Source organism: Nilaparvata lugens, chromosome 3 (genome assembly GCF_014356525.2).
Source record: "Nilaparvata lugens isolate BPH chromosome 3, ASM1435652v1, whole genome shotgun sequence".
NCBI lineage: Eukaryota > Metazoa > Arthropoda > Insecta > Hemiptera > Delphacidae > Nilaparvata > Nilaparvata lugens.
Window position 1 is genome coordinate 28,956,579 of NC_052506.1, and position 12,058 is coordinate 28,968,636.

The 12,058-nt window shown below is 36.6% G+C and overlaps 1 protein-coding gene across 1 annotated transcript in view; it reads right to left on the minus strand.

The window, feature by feature from the left end:
* Positions 1 to 12,058, minus strand: part of LOC111055255 (dipeptidase 1) — a 206,463-nt gene that overhangs the window by 191,679 nt on the left and 2,726 nt on the right. Inside the window, exon 2 of the mRNA XM_039423477.1 lies at positions 6,064 to 6,731. Coding sequence (XP_039279411.1) covers positions 6,064 to 6,714 — 651 coding nt within the window. The 5' untranslated portion in view covers positions 6,715 to 6,731. The remainder of the gene's footprint in view (positions 1 to 6,063; positions 6,732 to 12,058) is intronic.

Genomic DNA, 12,058 nt, shown 5'->3' on the forward strand with positions numbered 1-12,058 from the left:
ATACTCATACTATCAAGTCCATCGATTCCATTTTTGGGAGAAAAATCAAAATTTTTGGGCCCCAAATGGGGAAGGGTGAAGGTCAATTTTCAAGATTTTTATTCAAGTGCGGGCATCTACTCGATAAACAGAACCTATATCCCAAGTTTCATCAAAATCTGTTGGACGGTTTTGTCATTAGCTGAGTTGAAATAAAAAGTTCCCAAAATTAGTAAAATGACAGAATACCCACAAATGGTATCTTCACGAATTTCTATCGTAGAAACTTCGTTCTGGTCTTGAATGGAAGCGCTCAAAAATCTATAAAAATAATTTTATTACAACATTTTAAAAATTTCACTACCTTCTTCGTAAATTGAGATGACGGCATGCGAAAAACAATGGGAAGCTGGTTACAGAATATATCTATAGTGGCGTCGGTCTTTTCTATTTTATGATGTGCATGGATTATAATCTGTTGGGGGACGGGTGGTGGAACGACCGTTCCACTGGATATTATAGTTTGTGTAAAATAAGTTGAGTCTTGGTCCTCCATTCGAAGAAATTACAAAGTTGCTAATTCGTGTAAATTGCAACTTTCTCAAATTTCAAATTCGATGTCAGAATTGGATGTAGAATATCATCCCCGATATCCTACTAGTGCTAGAAAAGTTTCAGGGTTGAAGGATCAACAGGAAATTTAACTTTTATGATAAAATTGGAAACATCGCGAAATTTTGTTTTTCTTTTGAATATCACTTCTTTTAGAATCATGAAGCGTCGTAATGCGTAATAATTTCATATCAAATTGACGGGGAGAATGTTTTTCAATTCTCATAACGGCAAGGAAAGTTGTGTGAGTGCGCCACACCAGATTCATACTCTAATATTGGCGTATGGAAGAGGCTCCTTTTTCCTTTTATATTATCCTTGAAATACAAAATTTCCAAAAACCTTGTATATACGTCGACGCACGATTTAAAAAGGAACATACCTGTCAAATTCCATGAAAATCTATTACCGCGTTTCGCCGTGAATGCGCAACATATAAACATTTAAACATCAAGAGAAATGCCAAACCGTCAACTTGAATTTTAAACCTCACTTTGCTCGATCAATTATTACGCATTACGACGCCCCATGATTCTGAGAGAAGTGATATTCAAAAGAAAAACAAATTTTCGCGAAGTTTCCAATTTTATCATAAAAGTTGAATTTCCTTTTAATCCTTCAACTGTGGATATTTTCTAGCAATACTAGAAAGAATATCGGGGATGATATCCTACATCCAATTCTGACACTGAATTGGAAATTTGAGAAAGTTGCATTTTTCCACGATTTGGCAACCCTGTAATTTCTTGGGATGGAGGGCCAAGTCTCAACTTATTTTACACAGACTATAGTGGATGGATCATCATTCATTTGAAAAAATAAATCGTCTCTTGGCAATAGACTATTTTGAGCAAAATTGGTCAGGCAAGGTTGTGCGGGTTGCCTAGCCTAATACGAGAAGGAGGTAGCTGATAAAAGAAGTACAGATGCCAACATTGAGACAGTGATCAGTATACTTTCTCTCTGATTTGAAAGCTTACTTTGACACAAGAACTCCTGACGCTCTCATATCCAAACTTACTCATTGATTACAAGGATTCACCCGTGCTTGGAAACGGAATTCTTCTTTTGCATTAGTAATTTAATCAGCAGTATTTACATGTTACTTTTATCATGTATTTTACTGCGTTATTTATGATAAATGTTGTGTTCTTAAATTTGTTTATTGAAGAATTCATTATTAGAGGACGACCAAGAACGGTTTGGCAGCAAAACATGGAAGAGGCCATGGAGAGCAGGGGCATCCAACAACACGTATGGAGAGATAGAGACAGATGGCGTGTTGAGTGCGGGAAACGGCCGGGAAGGCTGTAAAAACCCGCATATAAGGTTTCTTATAGGTAAGGAATAATTCATTAACATTTCTATATTAACTCTTCAATGCAGCAAATTTTACAAATAAATTGAATGCATTTAAATACATTGATTTATTATTCTTAATTTCGAATTTTTCTTCTCTGACTCGCACCTCGCGCTCCGGTATTTCTTGAATATTCAATATTTCTTGTTAAAAGTATCAATCATTCTATTATGTGTATCCTATTTGCGTATCTGCCTATCTGACTATTTGCGCCTTTATGTGTGATAGTGTGAAAAACAAGCTTTGACAAAAAGTTCCATTAATTCTAATTTACAGACTCACGACGGAATAAATTCTTCGGAATAAATGTTCAGTTGTCTTGAAACTTTGGTTTTGCATCGAAATCAACATGATTTGGTATTTTATAATTTTTGCATACTCCTTAGTCCGCTAATGATAACAAAATCGTGGAGCTATAATATCATGCCACTGAGTTATAAATTCGTTCTCTGAAGGTGGCTAACGTTCAATTGATTGGTCACTGATCGAGGTTTTGGATAACAGACATTGGCACCACTCTAAAAATTGAACTAGTGGTACTGAAGTTGGAACTGAAATCGATCTTCATCAAAGTACTGTCCAGAATATCTACATTGGCGTTGTTGGATGTTAATTCACTAACTCAATAATAACTTCTTTTCAATATCGACCTCTTCCAATAAGGGAGACAATTCAATACTAGTCCAGGCAACGAATGCTCAAATAAAGGTATAGAGGGAAAAGTTTGGAACCCAATTTTCAACTTCACAGCTTTTTTAAGGATAGTGAGAGGATTAACATATCAAAAGTCCTCAGCCCTACCCCCTGTGCTTGAGGGGTGGGGGTGGGTTGAAAGTACCATTATTTCATTTTTTGCATATATCTCGGAAACGATGCATCTTATAAGCATTTGTATTCTGTGCATTAAAAAGCCCAAATTAAAGCCTACTAAATTACCAACAAGTTTTGTTCTTTACATTTTTTCCATATCTCTCATAGTTTCTGAGATATCCGCTCTATAAGGTAAGAATTTTTTTTGAAAAAACACTTCTTCCTCCAGTTTTTTCATCTTTTCAGCCTTATAATTTTTGAACGATTGATGAAAAAAATCCGTGCTGATCATGAGCTGATAGAGCATCAAATTATCTTCAATTTGATGTATATTTTTACTATTTTACGATTTCCCTACGACTGTTGCAGCAGTTCTAGTGTTGAGAGTGAACTTTTCTGTTCATCAACAATAGATCAGTTGACAATGAAATTTGGAGGGAATGATCAGAACACACTTTTTGACTCTGCAGCTTTGTTGAGACTAGTTTGGAGGTGAGCGTATCAAAAATCCCAACCCCCATATCATGTGCTAAAGGGATGAGGGTGGTTTGAAAGTTGCATTTTCCACTTCTTACTTACATGCTTATATCTTGGAAACAATGTGTTCTATTGACATAATCAACTATGTAAAAATGAAGCTTAATAAATTTCCTACAAGTTTTATTCAGGATACAAATGTTTATAAGATGCATCGTTTCCGAGATATATGCAAAAAATGAAAAAATGGTACTTTCAAACCACCCCCACCCAGCACATGGGGTAGGGATGAGGACTTTTGATATGTTAATCCTCTCACTATCCTTAAAAAAGCTATGAAGTTGAAAATTGTGTCCCAAACTTTCCCCTCTATAATCTTTCGTTGACTGGACTATACGTGTTTCTTTAGGTTTTTAAATATTGTATAGGAGTTTGAGTAATTGATCTCATTCAATAGCATCTTTCATTAATAGAAGATAGAGACATGTTGAGAAGTAGATCAGGAGAAATTCCTTCTCATTCCAGTCTTATTGCGATTGGATTGAGGTGAGCAGATTTGTATGAGATCTTCAGCTTAGAATGGAATGCGATTTAGGAAGTATGTGGAATACATGTTAAATACATGGTATTTGAATACATGTGAATTATAAGTGCCATCTCTATCGAGATTGACATTCACTATGCAGCTTCAAAGGTTTGCAGTACTGCACAGGATCTCTTACATTCTATTATTTATTCTCTTGACTACACGTGAAGGTGATGTAGGTCAATTCTTTCGTGTGGAAAAGGTATAATATGGCAGCTGGAGTCGATCAAATATGTGTGCTCAACTCAGCTTGAATCATAAATGGCGACATTGATCAAATCGAGGTGTCTTTCAACAGCACTTGGTGTAGTAAAACTGGCTATTGAAGTGATAATAAAGATCAAGCTTTCATTTTCATTTATTTATTCATCGAGACTGTAGGTACTGCTCCATTTCTTTGGATCTTCATTCTTTTTGTCCCTATATCTCCTCCTTCCACATCAAGGAGGAAAGCTGTCCAGCGAAAAGACTAATGTTGTATCAGTGGATCAACATTCAACAATGTCAATGTAGATATTTCAGACCGTACAACTTATTCCGCTTCTTTGATACTTCCAGTTTCAACTTGAGTAGTGCCAGTCCAGTTTCCTTAGTAGCACCAATGTCTGCTCCAAGCTAACTTTGAATCTTCAAGTACTATTCAGAAGCATTCGCCCTCGGTCTGATTCGAGTGTTGAGAGTGTTGAGTGTTAAGTAGTTGAGTTCCTACCTTTATTTTATTATTATGTTATTCTGTTACATGTCATCATACCAGCGTGTGTATGTGTCACACAGCCAGGTGTGTCAGATGTCCTAGCACCTGGCATGATTTATTCTACAGTTACGTCATATTATCGGAAAAAGATTGTTTTATATATTTTTTAATGTTTGGACTTTGGAGAATTATATTGTGGCGTATAGAATATACATTTTTTCCGTTAAATCCTGTTGAGCATTAGAAATTACTATAAATATAATAGTTTCATAATCCATATTGCGTTGGACTTGATCAAATGTGAGGAACTTCAAGAGCTCGATATTTCTCCAAATATTGGGATTATTTATTACCCTCTCACTCAATCTCAAGATGTCGGGTCTGTGAAAGATAAGTGGAAGGATACTGGCTGATTCATTAAAAAAATTGAATGTATTTTTTTATTCAAGAGGTTGAGAGAGACTTTATCGTTGGAGAGGAAATGTTGAGTGGGATGAGCAGACGACCTCATCACGTTTCCAAGCTCTGCTTATTATTCAACACAGGGCTCGTTAGCTGGTAAAGCCTAACACGTATGTTGCTTTCACAAGTTTGCTTGATTATCCAAATGACACTATCTGAATTGTGATATCACGCCCTCTGCAATTTCAAGAGAGCCTTATGAACGATGTGCACACAAACAAACGCAAACGGAAATGAATGTATACCAAATATCTGTGTGTAATCCACTTAGGCTGATCGTTGAGCCTTGTCACGTTGATCGTTGAGTCATCACGATGATCATATTATCCACAAATTGACCAGTTTGAATCATATCTGGTAACATCAATCAAACTGAGACTGGAGTGTGTCCCCTCTCTTTGACCATGTATTCATAGAAGTGCATCACCAGTTGCCTGAATGGTTCATGGTCGTCCCTAACTCGCTATCAAACATGACCAACGCTCAACTATCAGCACAGTCTCCACCCGATAAAATAAGCAGAGCGAACATTGAATAATGTAATTACGTAAGTTCAATTCAATTCAATTCATAATTGCATCCTAAACATCTGATAATCAGACAGAGGATGAGTGAAAAAAAGAACCTTGGGAAGGTTCTCAACACTTAAAACAATAACATTGATAAAATACTGTAATTATGCAATAATCGTGTATAATATATTATTTGAAAGCGCAGTCAGTCAAAAGTACCTATGTGCAAGGGCCTGGGTTCGATCAAAGACAAGGGACAATATATTACTCCTGCAGAAATCCACCAAAAGAATAGTATGGCCTTTCAAGCAACAGCTCTTTAACAATCCTCTGAATTTTTATAAGTCCTCCATGTCTCTAATATCCTGAGGGACCCTATTTTATATTTTTGGGTCGATATATTGATTGATTACTTTATTTATGTAGATTACAATAATTATATACTGGCTTATACACTTATATACAATAGCTTACAATACAGCAAAATTATGGATGAATTTACAAAATATAAATTAAGAAAATAATTATTGAGCTGTATATAATATAAAAAAGAATAGATGTCATGGCATACCTCCTGCAGTTGCCGGTAGTTGCCATTGGCGAGGTGGTCGCAGGAGCAGCGACAGTCGGGCACCGGGGCCATGGCGACAATGTCGTCCTCATCATCGTCGTCCTCCTCGGACTGCGAGGCGCGATGGGGTGGGTGACGCGGTGGCCGGCGCCCGAGGCTAGAGCTGCGAGAGGGCGCCAGTTGGACACAGGGCTCCGGTGAGTGGCCCCCGTCGTAGAGCACAACTGACCCAGGCGCCGGGGGGCAGGGGGGAAGAGCGTCTCCGGGACAATAGTGCCGGTACCAGTCCTCGTCGCAGCAGCACATCTGGTACCCTTCACCCCCCACATACTCACCACCTCTCACCGGGCCAACGTAGTACCCTCCGCCTTGCGATTCTGCCTCTGCGCACACCTGGTACATATCCCCAGGGCCTCCCAGCATCATCACGCCCTCGCCGGCACTCGTCATTGGCATCAGCACCACTTTCTGATCCTTCATGTTATGTCCATTGCTCTTGTGTCGGTAAACCTCGCGATAGCGTCCGGCGAGGTAAGACATGTTGCCTTCGCCACACGACTGCCGCCTGTCGTGTTCTCCACTCTCCAGGCGCATCTCCTGGCCGCCATCTTGCTCCAATTCACCTCTCGTATACTCCTCATAACAGTGCATCTCTTCTTCAGCGCCACCTGAAATGTTCAGAGCACATTCAAATCTCTCATAACAACTACATAATTAGAAATTAGAAATTTTCAACTCTTCTTAGTTCTCTACTATAGGCATCGACGAAAAATTATCTGTTTTTCATAGCTAACTCTACACAGACGTACTTACTAATGATGATTATAATTATTAACTTGTAATGAACAAAAACTCTTTTACAGCGGATAAGAATATTCCCAATTCAATTTTCTAGACCGCTTCTACATGATTTGAAATCTTCTGTGGTGATAGATATTACCAAATGAAAATTATTCACTATAAACGAGTGGGAATGAATACTCAGGATCAGAGGCTATCAGATATTGCTTAGATAACGAATCAGTCACCGCAGGGAAGAATGACCTGAGTTTAATTTCCGGTGCCAACATAATCTTTTGATCGGTAATATTCAACGAATTTTAATAGCCACATTTATTTTGCTCTATCATTTATATTACCTACAAAAAATACATTTCTGATCGATGTGTGCAATTACTATTTAGTTAATGCTAAACATTCATTATAATAGTAATATGATATAATTCATAATAATAATAGCCTACAGTATTTGTTACTTGTTGCTCAAAAATATGAAAAATTCTCAATATAAGTATTGTTATTAGGCACATGAATTGTTAAGTTGAGCTGTTTGAATAGGAATTATGTAGGGTATGGGATGTAGGTCATTCTTGCTTGATAAAAAGCATAATAAGCTATGTTCTATACTATTTGAACATTTATTCCTTTATAATTCAGAGTCAGTAAGGAAGAAAATTACGGGAACGACAATATTGAAAAAAGAAATACGAGCGAAGTTGTAAATTCTGAACTTACAAAGAACTCTTATTATGTGGTGCGCACAATATTCAAATTACTGCTCAGCAGCTTCCAACTTTTCTGGTCCTCTATTACTTTTTATTTTGCAAAAATTATGCTACTTTATCATCTTGATAAAGATCAATCATTTGTTCAAGAAGAAAATTATTTTTATTCACTGTCTTTCAACTGTCTTCTCATGATTCTCTCAGATCATTTCTTGTCTGCTCTCGACTTAATGCACGAGCATCATACTCTCTCGCTACCCAAAAGAGTTGCTCTCCACCTGAGTTGAATACGGTACAGTACGCCAATTTAGAAATTCAGTCGGCATTTTTGTGCTCAAGAGGGAGACATCTCTTCATCCTATTATCCTGATAACTTTCAAAGAAATTCGGTATACGCCTAGCTCTGTATTGTGCGTTCGAATTCTCATTAAATTTCTACATTCGGCAAAGAGACGGAATATATCGATCTGATATCATGCTCAAATATCACTCAGAATCCGAATTCATGTTTCCACGATCTCATCATCAACTATTTGAAATCAAATGACATCCACTCACTTTCTTCCACCTAACCTCACCGGGAATTGGATCACGATTTGGAATGAAAATCAAAATGCAATTTCAAGAGAGAAAATTTTTCAAGATGACAGCAATCTTTTTCCGAACAATCTGAGAGTTCTATGATGACACAAGCAATGGCGAATTTCTAATAAGAATAATATGTGTTTGAAAATGAGTAGCCCAATCAAGAATAATACTTGGCAATTGTTTGGTTCAGAAATATAGAGTTTGTAGTGTAGTAAAAGTGATTCTCAAATAGTCAATTCTAACTCATAACTAATGTATCTCTTTTCATTTGAATGAATTTTTTACAGAATGCACAAATTTAAGCAGCTTCTCCTGCATATCTGATTGAACCTGATGCTCAATCCAATTCATTTGCCAATTATAAGTAGCAAAAATTATTCATGAGCTTGAATCATTATCAATATACGGTTAAAACCTGCTACAAAATCTGATCGGAATTAAGTCAGTATGAGTTAAGTATTGCAATAACGGACTCAAATCAAAAATCAACCAATAAAATTTAAATATTGATAGAAGTTTTTTTTAAATGAGGTCTTTGCATGTTGGATCAAACTAGGATCAAACGATGGAACCAAGCTCTTGGTGGAATTCGTACACACGACCAGGCGCAATGATAAGAAGGCTGAAGCTACGACGTTTTAAAGCAATGGCTAGACCATTCCATTTCAGATAGACCAAAAGCTATACTGGAATGGGAAGTAATTGAAAGAATGACTCGTTATAACCGTATATTTTGGCTGTAGAACATTGTTTGGAATAATACTTTATTTGAATGGAATAAAGTGAGTACTCCATACAAATACAAATTGCCTTCCACACTCAAACTCATTAATAATTCGGATGGTTTAGAGATGTGTAACAACATTTTTTGTAGACATCATGAGTTCAATGGTACATCGTAATTGGTTTTACTGTACATGGTAAATATTGGCAGTACAGCGCGATAGTATCAGAGTTGTCAAGTTTAAAGCTAGGTTTACACTATGTAGCAGAGCTATATAGCTCTGCTACATGTTCAAAAAGTGACACTGGAGATCTGCTTATAACCCAGCTATATAGCAGTTTTAAGCCTATTTTCTCAGCTATATAGCAGAAAATGAGCTATCCAAAGTTTTCGGTAAACATCAAAGAGAATCAGAGCTACATATAGCTCTGCTATTTGTCAATTTTTGTTTATAGCAGAGCTAGATGTAGCTGCTCTGTCCTTTAAGGAAGGCTGCCGCAACTGTTTACTGCTGTTTGCAGCTGTTTAGTGCCTCTGGATTTACACCTGATCACCTGATATACTGTACTCATTTGTTGAGTGCTAGTAGGCTACTGCGCATTACAAGCATTTCTTTTTGATTTATAATAATTATAAATATAATTATTATATTATTGTGCAAAAATAGAGAGTGAATTTGACTGGAATAAAGACAATATTATAAAGTGAGTTGAACTATTCAGGGATTACCCTGTGCTATGGGACGCTAAAAGACCTGATTTAAAAATGAAAATAAAAAACAGGACGCGTGGAACGAAATTTAGGTTGCAATGGATGTGGAGAGATTAGAAGTCGAAAAAATGAAAATCCCAATTGGCCAATATCAACGAAACTCTAAAAATGCAAAAAGTGGCGCGGGAGCAGATGCGGACCCAAAATGACCGTATTATAATATTTTTAATGTTTGCCTTCTCAAAGGACAAGAATAAGCCAAGGAGTAACTGCGAGTCCGGGCTGTCAACAGATCCAAATGAGTATAGCTTGTTAAGTGGATTTCAATTTTGTGTCCAACTGCATTGAGTAAATATTCAAAATCACCACTTGTCATGCGAAGAAAGTTCTTGAAACTACCATCACAACGAATTTCATAGGTCGAATCGTCTCTATCATCATCATTTAGGTCTTTCAAAAGGTCACTACCACTGTATAGTTTTCTAGCCTGAAGGGAGGGTCTTATCCAAAATCTTCTTTCTCTTTCACAGTAGCTACGGCGAGAGCAGCGACTGCTGCAATAACTACCTCCTTCTTTGGCATCTGGCTGGGAACTGAACAGTGAACTTTATTCCAAACATCTTGCAGATTTACATATAGCTCTGCTAGATGAAAATTAGCGTTTAAATCTACTTATAGCAGAGCTACATCTAGCAGAGCTATATGTAGCTCAAATTTTATATAGCAGAGCTATTTATGTCTCTCCAGCTACATAGTGTGAACGTAGCTTTAGAGTCTGAATGGAGCTCGATAGACTACAACATTGGATTGCCCATGCACATACGTCATCCTGTGCTTTGATGATCTAAATCATGATCCTGTAAATAAGAGTTTCATGAAGAAATCATTTGAATCAAGACACATGGGCCAAGTTTCTTTTTAGGAATGATACGGTGAAAGAAAAATACTGTTATAAAGTGGAACTCATTATTAGAATGACTCAATTCTTTTAGACTTTATAAGTCTTAATGAGCGAGGCTTTAACAATTTGAAAGACCAGCTTCAATTGATTTTTCATTCTAGTTACAATCGTTGATCTTCTGTAATGTGTGATTTTTTAGTGCTGAGGATTACGGATGGAGTCAGAAATATGAGATAAAGGACAAATAATGGTAGAGCATTGCTATTTTACGGGAGGTATGTTAATGTGATCATGTCAAACCGTGTAGTATATAATTTTGGGGTCGGATTTGCTTCCATTTTTGGTCAAGGCTTAATGTCATTATTTTGATATTGCTCTGCTGAAGAGCAAATGATACAACAATTTCGATAACTGAAAAGGAAATTTCTAAGAAATTATGTGAGAAGCTATTTGGGCTAATGTTGAATAAGCTGAGAACTCGGTTTAGGGTGTTGTTGAATTATATTCGAATGTTTGAGGAATATACCGTACGGTCCATTTCATAAAACTATAGAGTTGAGTCTTGTTATGTTCAACATTACAACTCTTGTGCTGAACTAACACTTAGATATTTTGGTAAACCTATTAGAAGAATTCTTGAGGTGAATGATGATTGCAGATAACAGGCCAATCCTGCTCTATCCTCCTTCAAAAAGTCATTCGCATAAAACAAGTCTCACGAACTCTTGGTCACTCTAGACGTTTTCCAGGTTATCCAAGATTACATACATTAAATAATTCTGTGAAATTCAATGAGTGATATGGGTATTGTTCATTCATGTGCCTCTTTTGATAGAGTATTTTATTCTGGGCTGCTCTCCAGAAAGATTCATTCGAGTTATAAGAGACGGGAGTGTGAGTTTTTCTTGTCATGCATATGTAAGGGAAGCTGCAGTGCTAACATTCAGCTTCATCTTAGCTTGATTTATATCTTGTATGTGGAATATGTGGACTGCATGAGTGTGCCACAGATTGCTATACAAGAAGAAGAGCACAGATTGCTGTATAGAATATTCTGCAAAATAAATATTGAATTGCAGTTTTGAGCTGAGGATGAGGAAGGTTCTCCAACCTCCCTTTGAAAATAGTCCGAATCAATGCTTCGAGATTTATTGTGGAATTTCTGGATCACTGAAATGAAATGTGAGTGAACCTTTCACTGCGATTGAATTCAAAATTTTATCAGCATTCGTTCAGTACGCCTTAGTCAAACGATGAGTGAAATGAATATTGTGTGAATGATATTATATTAGGATTCTAATAGTTCAAAACAGCTTAATAGAGATCAGAATTTCATTTCCAGAATGATTTCTGAGATACAGTATGTATTCTGGTATCTTTAGACCTTGATCAATGAATGAAGAAATTATCAATTTCAGAATGACATATGACATCCTATTATATAATGCGAGCAATTTCTGTATTTCTTATATATTTGGTTATCTATTTGGTTATATATTTATGTCCAACAGATCTCGGAAACGGCTTTAATGATTCTCACGAAATTTGGAACATAGTAGGTTTATG